Below are 18,468 nucleotides of genomic sequence, written 5' to 3'. Positions count from 1 at the left end.
TTATTCCAATGAATGCAGGTGGAGCACACTTGCGTTTCGTAACCTTTGAACATCGTTTTGAAAAGGCATTTCCATCACATTTCCATTCCAAGAAATGAATGTGGCGTCATGCTGGAAATTTGAAAGGAGAAAAAAAGGAATCGTCGTTGTCAGTGCACTGCTATTAGATGTGTTTGTTTATGTACATTAAAACAGGGGTGGGCAATTATTTTTCCCCCAGGGGCCAAATGAGAAGCAGAAAATATTGTGGAGGGCCGGGCCAAAGGTTTGAAATAGAAATAGAAAATAAAGAAGATAGCACAATGTCTTTGTATGCCAGTAATAATGTAACGTTCTCCTCCACCATCACACTCAGAATCGGTTCTCCTCAAGGATGTGTACTGAGCACCCTGTTGTTCACGCTCTACCCATTTGACTGCTCTCCGACTCTTATGAGCGGTCCAGTTTGCGGAAAGTTTTCAACATGATAACAATCAAACCATTCCAGGAAATGTTCATTGACTCGAGCCACGAGCAATTCACTCCGAGCATGGAAATGGCCAGAATCGGACTGAGTAAGAATCGCTTCCTTGTTTTTCAAAGTCTCGTAGATTTGAACTGCGCCACCTGGTGTTGAAATACCTGTCATGACAAGTCCAAACGAAACGAATGCAATCAAACCTGAATTGTGCGCCGATCTTCGGCGGGCCGGATTAAAAAGACCAACGTGTCGGATCTGGCCCGCGGGCCGTAGTTTCCCCACCCATTAAAATCAAAAGTGGAGCATGCGTGAACGCTACCTGGTTTTGACGTGATGCGAAAATGAAGCGCAGATCCGTATAAGGGACTGTTTGGCCTTGAGCTTTTTGGCTGTTTGAAAGTCCTCTATAAATACACTTGAGTTGAGTTGAGCTTGAGTCATTAGCGTTATTTTACTTCATCAAAACCAGCTGTAAAGGAGACCAATTTTTCAGAGGGAAATTTCATGTTTTGGTCTTTTTGAGGAGAGGGTTTTTGTTTGATTTTCAAGGAACTTATGAAAGCCCTGATTCATTTTTATGTGAGCAGTTATGATTTTTTTTTAATGTTTCGGAAAGGGAAGTGAAATGTATTTTCATTTCAAAGAAATCTCAATTCTTTTTTGTAGAAATGTGTAAAATGTTTTTTATAACAGATGATTTTTTTTTGAGTGACAAAATTGAATATTTTTGTCTTCAAGGAATGGACGGATGATTATAAATGTTACTTTTTCTGAAAACGCAATCTTGTTTTCTTTTTCCTTTTTAAAAGACATTTTCCTTTGAAGACAAAACATTCAGAATCACCGATTTTCAATGAAAATGAAATAATTTCATTCAGAGTAAAAAAAAAAGTTTCGAAGGAAACAAAACTCTCCCCTCTCATATATATATGTGTGTGTGTGTGTGTATGGCGTGATCACGTGAAACCACTCAAGTTATGACGTCTAAGTGCTTGCGTCAAAACAAGAACATCAAGTTTACACCGGACCTTTGAAAAACTAACAAATGTTCCCGAAATTACCGATGGCTACCCCTCCCCAAGGTGACGTTAATCAGGTTTTAAAGTATCGAACGTTTTTTTTCGGACCTGCCAATATTACGCTTCCGTATGTTTTTTTTTCCGTCGTACAATCGATGACGTCATTTCTTTTTGGGAACTCTGTCATTTGCTGTCCGCTAGGGTTCGCCCTTGCGCTCTTTTTTTCCTTTCTTTCGATCTCTGTCACGCACGCGCACGCGCGAACCGCGTGCTACCGCAAAGCCTCCCCGCAATCTTCTTTGCTCTTTCAAACACCATTCCGTGCGTGTGCGCGTTGAGTCGAGCAGCGTCCGCGGTTAATATGAGCGGCGGCGGTCCGGTGGGCGCCATCGCTACCAGGTGAACAAAACAAAGCGGTTGGAGCGAGCGAGCGAGCGACCGACCGACCCGCAGGAGGCTCGGAAATGGTCGCCGGGCACCGCCGGTGAACGCTCGCCGCCGTCGCGTTGATGCGGCACGGAGAAGGCGACACGCCGAGCGAGCAGAGGTGAGCGGGACGGGACGTTCGAAGGCGGTGCGGGTGTGTTGCCGTGGCGACTCGGCCGACACTGCGGCACTCGGTGAGGACAAAGCCGGGGGGCTGACGCCAGCGAGCTAATCCGCGACCATTTCAAAACGACGGCGCCTCGACTACGGGAGCCCGGCCGGCGTCGAGCGCCGTGCTTGACCTACTTGTGTGTGCGGATGGATGGATGATGGATGGATGGATGGATGTGGAGCGTCCGTGTGGTTCAACTGACATTTTCGCGGTCCTTGTCCGCAATGGCGTCGAGTTGGCCACAAGCGTTTGGGGAACGCTTCGTTTTAGTCTTCCATTGTCACCGATCGAGTCTAAACAATGTGGCTCTCGTGCATACACAATGAGCCCTTTTGTTGAAGTGCCGCCACCCCCCCCCCCAAAAAAGAGCTGTTTACTTGGAAGGGAATCGATGGGAAAGTCAAGTGGTGTCAGCCCGTGGAAATAATGAACGCGAAAAGAGCACACGGAGGTGACTCATACACGTGCATTCGATTGCAGGGACGCTCACCTGGCGAAGCAAGCAGAACGCTTGTGGGCAAAAATGATTATTTTTGGGGGGGGTTTGTTTTGGGAGAAAATGGAAACGTGTGTTTTCCCTTTTCGTCGAAGAAACAGCAAGATTTTGAGAGATAAATGAATACCAGCGTGAGTATTAGTTCCTCACGCGGAAGACATTTCACAAAATGAAAATGTGATGTTTTCTTTTGAATTCATCTTTAAGTGTGTCTTCCCTTTGTGATTTGTTCCTAAACCAATTATTTAAAAAAATTCAATGTTTGCTTTTTAACAGACAATTTAATCATTGATCTTGAGCACACTTATTTTATTTCATATTTCAAGGAAAGAAAGAAACGTGCAAAAGTATTTTGTTCAAAAGAGAAAATGAACTAACATTTATGACTGCCACAATTTTTTTTCTTTTGAAGCAAGTGCTTTTTCGTCATTTTAAGAAACAAGCGATTTTCGAGAAAAGGTAAATGTTTTTGAGAAAGGATAGAATTTTTTCCTCATTGATAAAGACTAGTTTTAATAGCAAGAAAATCAAATTTTGTCATCCGTAAGTTTTTTTTCCGTTTCAAGATGGATCACGGTTGCATTTTACTGCCTTAGTAATTATCCTCATCAGAATGCTGTGCGTAGACTCGTGGAGGCGCATCGAACTCATTATTGTCAAGAAAACTTTTGACTCGACTTCTTTTGGAGAGCAAAAGCAATGTTTTGTTTTCCTGTTAACCAAATAAATCCTACCCAAACTGTTTTTGTCTTATCGTGAAAAAAATGGGGCATAACAGTGTGCCTGATCAAGTGTGAGGGATTTATTTTGAATATCATTTTTTAAAAACAAAATCTCCCCCCCCCTCCCCCTCTGCAGTGTCCGCGCAAGTAACCGTGTTTTAGCGAGGGGGACGCCAGCCATCCCGTCTTGAAGATGGCGGCCGTGGTCAACTACTCGCCGCCATGGTGGGTGAACCTGCTCCACCGCTTGCCTCATTTCAACTTGGACTTCCAGTTGGTCAGCAGCGACTTTCGGCCTGAAGACCCCGAGTATCAAAAGGTAATTGCGCACCGCGCCTGCGTGATTTGATTTATTTTTGAGAAAGAAAACATTAAGAAGGGTTCTTCTCTCCTAGAAAATATTCTTGATCGGATTTTCTTTTCAAGAGCGAAAGAAATAATTTGAGGAAATGCTGCAGCCTTTCTTAAAGGTCATCCCGATGGAGTCTGTAGTGGACATTATTTGTTTTTTCACCAACTGCTAAAGCACCATCCTAAACGCCCGGCCTATCTGCAGTTGAGTAAACGCACGTCTGTAGGTGACTTGCACTTGCAGCGTTTTTGCGCTGACAGCGTGGGAAGGCGACGCACCACCGCAGTCGTGAACAAAACAAAATGGGGGAGGCGGAGGGGGCGCTGGCTGGTGGTGGTCATGACGACGACGATGATGATGGTGGTGGTGGGAGATGAAGAGGAGGAAGAGGATAAAAAGGCTCGAGAGGCGCCGGCTTGATGAGCCGTGGGAGGCGCTTTTTCTTCTAAATGGCTACTTCCTGTGAGCCATTCACTGCTAAACTGAGGCTCTTTGTGTGTGTGTGTGTGTGATTGGGAGGGGGGGTAAGCAGTGGAATTTTAAGTAGCCCCCCTCCCATTGAAACTAGAGGGGTCCTATTCAGTTTAGGGACCACATTCACCCCAAATTGACCTCAAGCGGGCCCGGAGTGAATATTTGTTGCGTATGGATTTTATTATTTGACTATTTTCATGTTATCCAGGCCCACGGGCCGGATTGAACCCGCAGAGGGTCCGATTCTGCCCCGCGCGCCATACCTTTGACATAGCCAGTTTAACCTCTGATATGTTGTTGGTCGCATGTTGTGCGCGGCTTTTCTGCGTCGATGCGTATTTAGCACTTGGCTTTCGTTCGAAGAGGTGAGGTCACAAACCTCCCTCAGGGCATTTTGTACATGTGTGTCTTACTTGGTGTGTGTTGGGGGGTGGGGGGGGTACAGTTGTTAATTGCGGCTAGACCGGGAGAGTGGGTGAGAATGACAAGAAGCAATCGGAGGTTGAATAGGTTGCTGGGTGAAAAGAAAAGAAAGCACTTTTTCTTTCCGCTTTTTTCACAGCGAGGCCTCTTTGGATTGACGCGCTCGATCTGTCTCCGAGGCTTTTATGCGGCCAGAGCACGCAAACACAAAACACGCACGCACACAGTCGCAGAAAAAAAATATGCCGATACTTTGGCATAACCACAACAACAAGCGCACATACAACATCTTACCGAAATGTCTTTGAGCAACTATGGGGAAAATTGGACTTCTCTGACTGCCATTTTATGTAAAAAAAAAAAACATCAGTGGGATTGTGCCCACCAGTTTGGTTGACACTCAAACCGTCGCATTTTCTTGCTAAGCAAGGATTGAAATGTTGGATGCTAGTATTTTTGGGTGAACTTTATGTGCCTAGCAAGTAGCGCGCTGACCGAAGTACACGTCTATATCAAATGGAACTTCTTGGGCCAAAATGGCAGCCACCTTTGTCAATAAGCTTAGTTGAGAAGTAAATGGTTGCATTTTCATCCCCCCCCCCCCAAATAGGGGGAGGGGGGCTGGTAAATGACCTAGTTAGCGCTCGCACTAGCGCAGTTGAGTCTCAAATGTTAGCATGTTCACACATCAACAAGAGACCAAAAGGCAAACTGTCCTCTTTGTGGCAGCCATTTTGGCTCAAAGAGTGGCAGAAATACACGAAATGCAACGATCTCTCTCGCTTGCTCTGGAGACTTTTTTTTTCTTCCTGAAAGTGGAGATTGAGTCCAGAGGTTCTGTCAGGGCCTCGGAATAGAATCGGTGTGTACGTGTGTGTGTGTTTGGTGTACAACGATAGAACTGCAGAGTCGGCTTCGCGGTTAGCCAGCTGCAGAACATTACGCGGGGGAGTCACACGAGCCGTAATTACACACAACCGCGGTTGGCTTCGCCTTTTAATTGTCATTCGTGGCCGTTTTCGGAGGGATCGGAGAGCGTTCGGGTGCCCGTCTTGTTGACCGGGTCAAAGGCAAACGCCGATCGGATGAACCGCAGGTCGGCGAACGCCTTCGTCGGGAAACACCGGCGGTTGTTTGCCAGGCTCAAAGTGTGATTGTGTAACGCCGGCGGGGTGCAAGGACGAGTCAGTGCAGTGGAAGCGATTGATCGTGTCAGCGCGGCCGCGCGCGCACGTCGGGGGGGGGGAAGCACAGATTGAAAGTAGATCAGCGTACAGCGGCTGACCGCCCGCTCGCTCGCTCCCCTCCTCCACTCTGCGGGCTGACGAGTAAAACACCCACACGAGCGCACTGGCGTTCACCGAGTGTGCTAATTACAAGCTAATTGGTTCTCGCTTAATCTGCGCTGACGCTTAATCTCGCAGCTGTCAGTCTTTTTTTTTTTTCTCGCAACATCAAGTCATCAGAACATTTGTGAAATATGTCCACGAGCTTGGTTGTCTGTATTTTGCTCCAGTAAATAAATTCCCAACCGGTTTGCTCAAAAGCTGTCACGCCACTGAAAGGGTTCGAAACTTCCCCACCAGTTTATGCGGATTACGCAATACCTTGAGAGCCATTTCCCGATTCCCACGCTCATTATTTTGTCGCGATACAGTGAAGACAATTTCACAGCCCCAAATGGTCGTGACTAAAATTTGAGACGTGCGAGTACATTTTTCGTCATTTTTTTTCTTAGGGGAAAAAAAAAATACAAGTGTTGCTCTTGAATAAGCTTTGTGCTCTTTTCCTTGGATGCTATTCAACAGCAAACCCGCGTTGTGCATACGTTGAGCCGAATGAATTCCTGGCTGGAGAAACGAGGTCATGAGGAGTCTGTTTTGGTCACCCTTCAAAATGGAGTCCTGAGAACATTCCGGCTCTTTTTGTCTGTCATTGTGGAAGCGCGCCGTGCTCTACGCCGTCCTGCCTCACAATGACTTTTCCAGACCGTCCCAGGGGAGCTGAGGGTGAAGTGCAGAGATGGCAGATTAGCCAGAGATCGGGATGGGGGGGGGGGGGGGGTTCGAGAGACAGATACAGAATGGCCAACATTTTTGCACAGTGTCTCACCGGCACTGATGAGTTCTTCTGTACAGTAAATGAATAGTGACGGTTATAAAACAAGTAGCCCCCAACGTCTTTTTTTTTTTTTTTTAGGGGGGGCGGTCTCCCGCCTACCGCCACCTGCTCCCCGGTTTAAACATGAAAGCTTTTAGCGCTTGGTGTCGCGTGTCTGGTCCTATCCCGTCATTGTGGTTTCAGCTCCCCGCATGGTGGCGTGCGTTTTTGATGACATGCGAAGATGCTAGCGTCACGCAGACGCGCGCGAAACGTGTCGTCCTCGACCGCTTTTGCGTCGGCTACGTTTTTGAAGTGGGCGCACTGTCGAACACGAGTCGTTTGTCCAGTAGCCGCACGTATTTGAGGTTTGGCATTCCCAAATCATTTTGGGGAGGGAACCCATAGAAAATCACATATTGGGTGTTTTTGTGCAGATAATGATCTTGCTTTTTGGCTTTTGCGGCTTTTTTTTTTTAATGAAAATCATTTTTTACTGTTTGCTTTTCACCATTTTGCCCATTTTGTGTTAGCCTAAGTTGACTGGAGTATTGCTGTTGCATGGTGTTCCACAAGGTTCAATTTTGGGGCCCTTGCTGCTTTGTTGGCCATGGTTCCATCTTAAGAAAGTTTCCTTAAGATCCAAGCATGTGAAGGTTCCTGTCGTTCTTAAGCACTTTGATCTGTGGAGCTTCAAATTGTCAGGCCATAGTCTCAAAGAAAATGTGCTTGTCCGCCATCTTGTGGCATCTATGGTCCATGACAAGGATTTTAGGGTCAATTATCTGTGGCTTTTTACAACACATTTAAATCGTAGTCAGTAACTAGCGCCGGCAGCTAACATGTGTGGCCTCCATTTTGGCTGCCCCCCCCCCCCCTGCTGACCCCTTTGCATGCCTGCTTGCTTGTGTCTTCCCAGTCGGTGCTGCTGCTGGGCTCGGTGGCTCTCTTGTGTTTGGGCCTGGACCTCCTGTTCCTCCTCTTTTACTCCTTCTGGCTTTGCTGCCGCCGCCGCAAGAGCGGCGAGTCGTCGGCGTCAGCGCACCACGCGCACTCCCGGCAGCCCAGCGCCGACTGCTGCTGCACCGCCTGGTGCGTCATCATCGCCACCCTGGTGTGCAGGTGAGACGTTTCGTTGATTCACATTCGTCGCACGGCAAAAGTGGGGGTGGTGGTGGGGGGGGGGGGGGGAATTGTCACTCGAAAGTGCGAATGCTGGTGTGGCTACACCAGATTGCTTGTTGATGAAATTTGATTGACAGCCGACCGAGCCCGTCTTCTTTTTGCGGCTTCCCACTTCATCCCCCGCTTCCGCCGCCGCCTTTTGTCTTCGTCGTCAGCTGCTCGTAGGCCTCGGACGGTTGCCGTGGTGACGCCAGCAGATTGGCTGTCGAGAACGCGAGTGAATTTGACAGTCACGAGTCTGTGTGTTGGCATGACTCGTTGAGGAGGACTTGTTTTTCTTTGCAGAATTATATTTCAGTCTTGGCTAAAGTGTGTGTGTGCGTGTGTGCGCGCGTGTGTGTGTGTGTGTGTGTGTGTGTGTGCAGATGAGGATTTATATCGCAATTGCGCACCCGCGCGTTGATCATCTAGCGCAGTGTTCTTCAACCCCCAACCACCAGAAAGTAATGTTGTAGTACCCTCCCATACCGCTAGGGGGCAGCAACAGTTAGCCAATTGCCTTATGATTAGACAGAGACGAGCGAGTTTGTGACGCAGGACGACGGTGAAACAATAAATATGAAAGATGAGAACGTACTTTTTTCTTTGTGTTGATTTGATTCCAATCCAAGCTGTTATAATGTCATTCTTCAATGCTAAAAACAGTTCTAGTAACAATACAACACATTCATTATGTGTATGTATATATTACGACGGGAGCCTTGGCTTGCCTGCGCTGGGGGCGGGGCTTGTCAAAAAGCGGAGCGTTGAGCCACCGAGTTGACAACGGAAACTTCAGTCTGTCGAATGATCCTTTTTTTTGGGGGGGGGGGGGGTTGGGTGTAAAAGTGAGGAAGCAAGTTTGGGAAAATGCGATTTGCCGAAACGCCAGCTGGGAGATGGTTTTGCTCCCAAAGCGGTCGGCCGTGCGATCCCGCTTGAACTTTTGTGTCCCTCCAGCGCCGGCATCGCCGTGGGCTTCTACGGGAACGGCGAATCGAGCGACGGCGCCGGTCGCCTGGCCTACTCCCTGCGCCATGCCAACCGCACCGTGTCGGGCGTGGAGAAACTGGTGAGTGGGGCGCGCACGCCGCAAAACCTGCCGTCGGAGCGCCATGGTTTGGACAATGAGCCTTGGGCGGCGACTGTCACCCGGCGCAGGTGCGGGACAACGCCTTGGCGCTGAACCAGACGGTGGAGGAGAACCTGGCCCAGCTGGAGACGATCTACCGGGAGCAGACGGACTACGTGTCCATCGTCCAGAAGCTGCAGGGGCAGCTGGACGAGCTGCTCAGGCTCCTGGCCGACGTGCCCTTCTGGTCCAACACGGCCGTGTCCCTGGAGGAGCTGGCCAGCCGGACCGAGGCCTTCGACTTCTACAGGTCGCCGCCGCCGCCGCTGCTGCCGCCGCCGCCGCCGCCTCTCCTTGGGCTTCTTACTTATGTGCGGCTAAACTTTGGATGGATGCCCTCATTTTCCCAAATGTCGCACTTTGCGGCAGGTCGGGTCCTTTGTGTTGTTTTGTTTTTCCACCATTTAAAATTTCGAGTCGTCGCAATAAACGGGAATTTTTTATTTATTTTGCATTCTCCAAATTTCCACCCCCACCCCCCTCATAAAACATAAAAAAATAACCTATTTCAATGAATGAGTTTGTAGGATGCGATTGTTGTCGTCGTGCGCCCGCAGGTGGTTGGGCTACCTGGGCCTGCTGCTGTTTGACGTCCTCATCTGCCTCCTGGTTCTCTTCGGACTCATACGCAACTCCAGGGGAACTCTCATCGGGTACGTCACAGACATTTAAAATGCGTCCACACGCGCGACGTGCCGTAACCGACTTTCTGCTGTTTGTGACCGTCGGCAGCGTGTGCCTGCTGGGCGTGCTGACGCTCGTGGTCAGCTGGGCGTCTCTGGGCCTGGAACTGGCCGTCGCTGCGGTAAGGCCGTCGCCAAGGCAACGTCGCGGAGCCGCCGCCGCCCGGCTCGGCGCTGACGTCATCTCCTTTGTGTGTGTGTGCGCGCAGTCGGCCAGCGACTTCTGCGATTCCCCCGACGCGTACGTCACCCGCGCCACCAAGGAGAACGCCGTCATCGATCAAGGTAGCGCCAAGCCGCCGGGCCACGTGTGTTTGCCGCTCCCTCCCTCCGGCCCCCCCTAAATTTCCTTTAGTGACATCATCTGACATTTTGATGCCATTGAGCTTCCGTTTGCGGTGCACCCTTTTTTTTTTCTTTTTTTTTGCGAGCACGCTTCCTCGCTTCCCGCTCGGCTCCTCTTGTCTTAATGAGATCTGTTATCTCTGGCTCGTTTCCGCTCTGGCTGACTGTGCCCGGTGCAGACGTTTCCTCCGCAATGACACACACGCACGCACACTAAGCGCCGCACGGCTGCCTGCCCGTTTTTTTGCCAAAATCGCATGGAAACGGCATTTCCTCCTTGGAGCGAGTGAAGCGACCGACCTCCCGGTCACGATTGTTCCGCGTGATTCACGTTATGTGTCTGCTTGTTAGATATCCTGCAGTATTACCTGATGTGCAGCCCGGGACAAGTCAACCCCTTCCAGCAGGTAGCCGCGCGATTCTATGATTTGCCTCGCGTAATTTCGCTTGGAGCTGTGCGATGCCGACAGTGGTTTCAAAGTAAGTGTCGATACCCTGATGGCGGGCGACGGGGACCCGCAAAGAGCCATGATGGTTGATGCCCAGTGAAATTGTGGGCGGGAGGGGGGGAAGAATCCCAAAGTATACATTTTGTATGACTACCCCCCCCCCCCCGTGGCCGCCAATCGGTAGCTTCGGCAAAGCAAGCTGAAGGTGAAGGTGAAAGAAAGTGAAAATGGCGCCGTCACTCGCTCAAGGTTTGAAGGATTTGAGCACCTAATGGCCACAAGAGGGCTCCAAAAACAAGAGACAAGACTCGGCAGGAAGCGCTTTGTCTGATGGATTCCATCGTACGATACACGTGTGATCTTGGACCTCCACCTTGTTGGATCGCACGGCTCCAATGACAACAAATGGGATTTCTTAGTTTGTCCTGCAAAAAGTGAAGCCCTGCGTGCGGATGCTTATTCGCAAGGCTTGACTTGTGGAGGATTTTTGAGAGCCAAACATTGACATTCTTGGCTGTTTGAAATATGCCGTGTTGCCTGAAATGTGTGCTTGCGTGCAGAGGCTGTCGGGGAGCCACAAGGCCTTGGTGGAGATGCAGGACGACGTGTCCGAGCTTTTGCGATCGGCCACGCGGGAATACGCCAACACGAAGGTGCGCGTCTGCACGTGTTTGCTCTCTGCGGGGCTCCCACGCACGTATTTTGTGAAATTCAGACTCTGCTTAGAAAATACTTGACTCCCCATTACCCCCATGAACATCTGATTTTTGTGTTGTAAATATTTTCCTCTTGTTTGTTCTACTCATTTCAAAAAATAGATGTGACATTTTTTTTCTCTCATACAATTCGTCTTGCCATGAAATTCTGAATTCTCCCCCCCCCCCCCCCCCATCTTGTTGTTGACCTGCGTGTGGTGTTCAGGCGAGTCTGGATCAGATCCAGTCGGTGCTGAACTCTACGGAGGTGGGCCTGCATCAGCTGACGGCTCTGGTGGACTGTCGCAGCCTGCACATGGTGAGTGGTCGCCGGCTCGCTTCCCGCTTGACCCCCCCCCGCATGTAAAAGGCCTCGCGCGTAGAAATTCAGCAGTTCAGGCTTTTTTTGTTGTTGTTTTCTAATCACTTTGATTCCTGTCAGTTGTAATTATTATTACATAATAATTATTATTATTATTGGCCACGCCCACAACGATTTGCCTTCGCGCCTTGAACAGAAAGCCGACGAAGAATCTCAAATTGCTTTCTGGACCGACTTTTTTTCGCATCCTTTCCGTTTTTCAACTGGCACGCCCCGCTCTCGGCAGTGGCGCGCTCTTCTCATGGGCGCCCCCTACCTGTTTGTTGCAGGACTACGTGCAGGCTCTGACGGGCTTGTGCTACGACGGCGTGGAGGGCCTCATCTACCTGGCGCTCTTCTCCTTCGTCACGGCGCTCATGTTCTCCTCCATCGTCTGCAGCGTGCCGCACACCTGGCCCGGCAAGAGGTAAGGCGCGCGTCGGTGCGACGAATGCCTGCGCTAACGGCTAACGTGCTACTAACGAGCAATGCGGGGCTTCCTCAACTTCTCTCGGCTCAAATTAGAATAAAATACCGGGAAAAGGACGTCAACATAGTGGGGGATTTTTCGACCCCTAAAATTATGTCATCTCCCCCCCCCCCCACCATTTTCTCTATTCTCGTAGGAATTGACTCTCACGGTTGGTTCTTGCAAAGTGATGATTGCTACTTTTTGTAAAATTATTCGTATTCAAAAATTGACAATGAGGCCCTTGTAAAATTATCGATTCGTCCATCGATTGGTTGGGGAAGCCCCGCTGCGCCTGGCAGGGCTGACTGGCTGTTTGGAGTCTTTGCATGCTGTCCTCGGGCGCCGTGTTTCCCTGCATCCTCCATCTTCAGCCTTGATCTTTTCTGCACCGGATTGTGTCGAATTCTCCCTCAGCGTGGCCCATGTCTCCTGTCGCCTTCTTCTTTCCGTCTTTTCCTCCTCCTTCCTCTCCTTCCCCACAAAAGTCGGTCGGGGCTTTGACGTGCTGCAGATTTTAATCGGCGCACGGTCACGCGAATGACGCGGCCGCGGGCTAGATTCCGCGTCGTTAGCGGCAATGCTAATTGAGCCACTCAGACGACAGAGTGAGCCAGCTACTTTTTTTCTTCTTAATAATTATCCACGACTCGGGTACGGTTATCATCTGTGTTTCATAAGTTGGATGCTAGTCAGTGTCCGTTGCAAAGTTTTTGGCTTTGTTTTTCTCGTAAAAAAATTGCCATTCAAGGCCAGCACAAAACTGCGTAACGGCAAACCAACATTTTGAGCTCATTTTCAAAATCAACTCACTCCAAATGTTTTATATATATAGTATGCCAGATCCGCCTTCCAAATCAGCACCGACCTGACTTTATTTTTACTTCCTTATAATTGACTTCTTTTTGACCCGTTTTGTTTGTAAACGGTTGGTTTGCCACCTCCCAACCCGTCCATCTTATTATTAGTTGTACGATGATCATCATCATGATCATATTTGCTTTAAGTTGCATGGAGCAGCGGGCGCCCTGTCGAGGGGGTGGGGGGGGGGCAAAAAGGCTGCATGTGCACCCATCGGCTGCATGTTTTCTGAGCGACGGCGTTACCGTTGGCGTGGCGCCACCGGGCCGCTTCGGCGGGGGATGTTAGCCACGAGCTAAGTCGACCTGGCCCCTCTCCTCTTCTGCTGTTTGTTTACAATTTGTTGTCTTCCCCCACCCCTCACCACCAACCCCGCCCCCCCCTCCCCGCCGCTCCCTAACAACCCCCCCCCCTCCCCCAAAAGGACGGATGAGGAGGACGGAGAGGACGAGTCGGGCGCCTCGCGGGGCGGCGGCGGCGTTCACGATAACCTGTACCGCGTTCACATGCCCAGTCTCTACAGCTGCGGCTCCAGCTACGGTAGCGAAGCTAGCCTGCCCGCCACCGCCCACACCGTCAGCAATGCCCCCGTCACTGAGTACATGTGAGTTAGCGCACCACGCTAGCTAGCAGCAGCAGCCCAAAAATCTTTGACTACCCTCCGGTCGGGATGCCCAAATGAATCCAAATCCAAACTGCGGCGGGAGGGTACCCCAAATAATTGATTTGTAGACTTCAACCCCATATTCAGTGTCAGGGTGCCAAATCATATCAGTCCCCAAAACGTACAGATCTGCTGAGCACCACTTTTTGGCTTCCACCATCTGCAGCGGTAGGATATTAAAAAACAGATCTTTGGGTACCCTCTATTTCGGGGCCACTTTCAGCGTTAGTGCAGCCATCATGCGGGTGCCGTTGTCAGTGAAAATCTTTGGCAACCAGGATCGGGTTGCCCTTCGCGAAGATCGGATCCCCAAATAGCTGCCGGCTGCCAACGGATTTGACGGGACCACTCTAAATTTGCGGCACCAGGGCACCCAAATAATTGATTTGTCGAGTCCCACTTTTTGGCAACGCCATGCCCGGTCCTGGGACACGGTCCCACTTTTTGGCACCCTGCATTCTCAGCGGGAGGGCGCCCGCCGGAAACACGTGAGCGTAGCCCTTTGTGGGAGCAAAACGGCGAATCTGGAGCCAAGCACTTTTCGCCACCTTCATTGGGGTACCGTCGCCAACGGTCAAGTACCAAAACCCCAGACGGCCACATCCTTTGTGAGCGGCCAGAATATCCGCCTGCTTGGCGCCGCCGCCAAAATCGTAAACCAAAAGGCAACGGCGCTCAAAGATTCCAGATTGGTTTTTGGCACGCCTGACACGCTGCAGTTGAGTCGGCCAAAGCCGCTAGCCGCTAGCCGTCTGCCCGCAGTAACCTCTGATTCTACAACGCAGGAACCAGAACGCAAACTTTCAGACCCCCCGGTGTGAGAACACCCCCTTGATTGGCAGGGAGTCCCCTCCACCCTCTGTAAGTGCACACTTTCTAGAACCACCCCCCCCCCCCTACACCCTCGCACGCATGCCGCCTTCCAATAAACCACGCCATCAACTGGATGTTTTTCATCTGTGGATATTGGAAGGACCCCCCCACCCCACCCCACCCACACGGTCCGGATCAGGGTCATTTTGGCAGCCCGGGGAAACGGCAATAGACGAGTCCTCTACTTCTGATGTCGGCAGGTTGATTAGGGGGGAGTCCATGTGACAGTTTTTCAGTCGACCCTACCCCCGCCATCCCAGCCACGCCTTGACCCCCTGCTCCCTGTCCCCCCCTCCCTCCTCCAGTGTTTCATCGTGTGCGTTTGAGTGGAGGTGTGTGTGTGTGTGTGTGTCCTTGTTGCGGAGCGCACATGCTACACGCTCGCTGGATGATTTGCGGGTTAGCGGTTAGCAAGCTAACGTCAGAACTAGAGCACTAACCGTTTAATGGATAACAATAACCTCATCTTTGCCTAATTGCTGTCTGTGATCAAACCCCGGCTGTCCAAATGACTGGTCCAGATCTTTCTGTCGCCGTCATCCATCCACCTACTAACTGACCGACCGACTGACGGACCTGACGGCCGACCGAGCACCCGCGCGACCTCCCTCCCCGCCTGCCAGCTTAACGACCGGCCGATGGAAAAAAACCTCCTTCCTAGCGGCCGGTCCTCCTGCAAACCTATTTATTTCTACCACCTCAGCCTAGCTGTGAACCAACTAGCTAGCTACCAAGTGATCCAGCGATCGCTTTTGTCGGTCCTTTTCTTGTCGCTTCTCTTCCCTGCCTACCGACTTAAGCATGTTCCAGCCAGCGACTGAGCGACTGATGTCCTCGACCGCCATCTCCTTGGCTTTCCTCCCTAGCTCCCTTTCCATCGGCTTACCCATGTGTTGCACCGGACTTGCGGGCCTCCCTACCTACTTCAGTGTTCCACCCACCTACCAAAGCATGGATGCAGCCAATCTTCTTCTGCCCACCGCCCTACCAACTTACCTACACGCTCCACATCTCTACCGACTGACCAACTCGTCCGTCTTTTTAGCCTTTCCAATGACCCGAGCGACTGACCGGCGTCCCTACCTACCATCTTCCCTCCTGCCTATCTAGCCACTTAGCTGTGCGCTCAACCTCTCGACCCACCCGCCAATCCTTCCACTTAAACCCTTCTCCCCCCCCTACACACACACAATTGAAACACATCTCGGCTGCATTCCTTCCATGTAAAACACTTTGGTCTTTGGTCTTCTTCTTCTTTTCTGTCCTTTGACATCTACCACCCACCTCCTTCCCGGCGCTCCTCAGTACACCTCCAGTATGAGAGCCAAATACTTGGCCACCAACCGCCCCGACCAGAACCGCCGCTCCGTCCCCAACGACCAGCTGGACCCGGCCAACCGGCCCCACGCCGCCGCCCGGCCGCAGTCTTCGGTCCACTAGTGACCCATCGTGATACACGTTCAATTTGCACACGCGCGCATGCACGCACACACACTGTACAGAAGCTGTAAATATGAATTATAACTCCACCACTGAGTTGATAACTGGTGATGTGCTGTGCCGTGCACTTATATTGCTGTCTCTCTCACTCACACACACACACACACACACACACATGCAAACTCATGTAGTCCAACATCAGGATCATAATAACACCGAAGGCTGGACCATACAACTGCCCTTGTTGCTGGAATTCAAGCACTCGGGAGCATTTCAATTGAGAGGCCCACCACGTGCCAAAATAAACGAGGGTGCCTGAAAATGATGCTAGCAAAACGGTTACTTTCTGTATACATAAAAAAAAATTGAATAAGGATCAAAGCCGCAATAGGAAGAAGAAGAGGAGGAGGAGAGAGGACGATGGGAAAAGCAGGAAATTGTTTGCTTGGTGCTACTTACCATGAGCTGGCAAGGGAAAAAAAACGTTTTTGTGCTTCCCCCCCCCCCCCCAAATATTTTACCACAAGTGATACTGTGATGAACTTTTTTTGGGGGGGAGTCCTCATAAGCACAATTTTTTTTTCTCCGAGGTGACTTTTTGAAGGCTAAATGGGACACTGCCAATGTTGCTCTTGCTACTGTACAATATGTGAAGACTAGAGTTGTGTGTGAGTGTGTGTGTGTGTGTGTGTGTGTGAGAGGGAGACATCTGTGTTTACATTGAAGCTATACGGCCTCTCCGCACGCACGGACGGACTCACGCTTGAGCCAAACGTCTTTAGTCAGTAACGGTAATTTCAACTTTTTCAAATAGTTCCGATCAGAAGGCCGTTTGTATCCATTAACCGTTATGTAAATTGAGCGTGAAATGCTAACCGATCGCCACACAGATGTAGAAAGAAAGGAAAAAGTGCCAGTAGGTGGCAGTGTCTTTTTGCATCATATGTCGACTGGTCGAAAAAGCGCAGTTAGGATAAACACTAGGGTAGTTCTTTTGGTTTTTTTTGCGTTTAGCGGGGAATGTTAATGTCCATTTTTCCCAAAATGTGTGTATTTAAGATGTGGTTGTATAAAACCGTTTTTAGCCATAAACAATTCTGTACACACACACACACACACACTAGGCGTATGTTTAAGCAATGAAAACTTTTTTTGGGGGGGGTTGATTCACATACAAGTTCAAACCATCCCCATTTACAAGTAGTTGGCAATGCTTAGTCGTTTTTATTGTTTTGCTTGTTCGGAAATATTACAGTACCTTCCACTTTTAATTTTTTTTTCTTCCTTTAGCCTGTTGACTAAAAATAAATGTGAAAATTTTTTTAGCCGTGAGCGATCTCACACACACATGCTGGGCATACATTTTCACAATGGCAGCCGAGCAGTAACTTCCACTTTTTTCCCGTGTATTTACATTTTACGTTGTTGCTGTTTAAATGAAAGGACAGTTTTACGGGCGTTTGTTTCTTTTCATGTGTCAACCCCCCCCCCCCCCCCCCAAAAAAAACGGCCAAGCAATTCAGTTGAAACGTTTTTTTTTTGTCACGTAAACAATCTCTCACACACGATAACTCAAGTTGGCAATGTCATTTTTGTGTGAAGAAAGGCTCCACATATTGCAAAAGTTGACTTAGCAAAAATGCTACGGTCGTGCTTTGTCTTAGTGTACTTTTATTGGGGGGCTAATATTTGCATTCTTAGACCGCTGCCGTTTAAACGAAAGGTTGTTTTAAGTCTCAATGTCCTCCATCTATGCACTTGTGCATTGTGAGTTGCACACCTTGTCAGAGAAGGGATGTTAATATACACACTAGCTTCGTCTTACACTTGTACTTTTACAGGTAAACAATTTGTTGTGCTTGGACAGGAATGGCAACATCTTTAAGAAATCCGCAGGCTGTCTCCGAAGTCATTGAACTGGCCAGAACCGCATCGCTTTTAACAATCCGGCATAGGTCATTAGCATTAGCATTGTGAGAGTGTCATAGTCAACTTTGAAGGTCGCCTAATTTCTGACCATGTACAGCATTAGCACGTTTGAATTCATGGGTTTAACCGCCATTTCTCGTGTTTGCGAGACAATCTTACATTTTTAGGCTAACTATTGTCTTCAGCCCCATCATGCTACGTTCAACGAGCGTTTGATATCTTTCATAATGTTTTTAAAACGTCTTTCCATGCTCCTAATCGTCATTTTTTTTAAAGATTATCTCCAAGTCTTGTAACATAATGAAAGTTAAGACAAAAAAAAATAGTACCTAGTTGTTTTTCTACAATGTGGCTGTTTTTATTTTAACCTGTGATTCCACTAAGAGAGAAACGAAGTATTCATGATGTACATCTCCAAGCTGTGGTAACAATTTAATTCGAGCTGGAAAATAAATGTTGAAAAACGCAAAGAAGTGACATTAAAACACCTTTAACATGGATTTGATCTCCGGTTTGACTTTGTTTCTGTCGCTACCTAGTGGCTAAATTCAGGTTTGTCACCCTAGGCAGAATGAAAATGGCTGACTTGTCGATGCCTTCCTGGATGGCTAATAATAGCTCACGTTCCTTTTGCCAAGAGTGTAACGGGTAAGTCTTTAGTTGTAATACACGTAGCTTTTTAATCGCCGAACTTAAAACCCCAAACATCCGAAGGGCGTCTCCTTATAACAGAATGTCCTTGTTGGAAATAACACGGCT

At 49.4% G+C, this 18,468-nt stretch overlaps 1 protein-coding gene and 1 long non-coding RNA gene across 2 annotated transcripts; both read left to right on the top strand.

Moving 5' to 3' along the window:
- Window positions 1-29: 29 nt before the first annotated feature.
- Window positions 30-1,242, top strand: LOC127613143 (uncharacterized). The gene is made up of 2 exons (XR_007966079.1): window positions 30-175; window positions 734-1,242. It is a non-coding gene; the product is annotated as an uncharacterized LOC127613143 (long non-coding RNA).
- Window positions 1,243-1,719: 477 nt separating this feature from the next.
- On the top strand, window positions 1,720-18,209 carry LOC127613125 (protein tweety homolog 3-like). The gene is made up of 15 exons (XM_052084035.1): window positions 1,720-2,026; window positions 3,432-3,614; window positions 7,564-7,766; window positions 8,769-8,880; window positions 8,970-9,190; window positions 9,498-9,593; window positions 9,673-9,745; window positions 9,833-9,908; window positions 10,320-10,375; window positions 10,978-11,070; window positions 11,339-11,431; window positions 11,764-11,900; window positions 13,228-13,407; window positions 14,253-14,328; window positions 15,646-18,209. The coding sequence occupies exons 2-15, from the start codon at window positions 3,489-3,491 to the stop codon at window positions 15,778-15,780; spliced, it is 1,677 nt and encodes a 558-aa protein (XP_051939995.1). The 5' UTR covers window positions 1,720-2,026; window positions 3,432-3,488; the 3' UTR covers window positions 15,781-18,209.
- The last annotated feature ends 259 nt before the right edge of the window (window positions 18,210-18,468 follow it).

Source organism: Hippocampus zosterae, chromosome 13 (assembly GCF_025434085.1).
Source record: "Hippocampus zosterae strain Florida chromosome 13, ASM2543408v3, whole genome shotgun sequence".
Lineage (NCBI taxonomy): Eukaryota > Metazoa > Chordata > Actinopteri > Syngnathiformes > Syngnathidae > Hippocampus > Hippocampus zosterae.
The sequence above is the reverse complement of the archived record's forward strand: the minus strand, read 5'-3'. Positions and strand labels throughout refer to the sequence as shown.

Bases quoted from the DNA above. Each gene is read 5' to 3' on its own strand.
- LOC127613125 (XM_052084035.1), top strand. From the start codon at position 3,489: ATGGCGGCCGTGGTCAACTACTCGCCGCCATGGTGGGTGAACCTGCTC. The intron at 9,746-9,832 runs GTAAGGCCGTCG...GTGTGCGCGCAG, and splicing joins TGGAACTGGCCGTCGCTGCG to TCGGCCAGCGACTTCTGCGA. The intron at 11,071-11,338 runs GTGCGCGTCTGC...TGTGGTGTTCAG, and splicing joins GGGAATACGCCAACACGAAG to GCGAGTCTGGATCAGATCCA.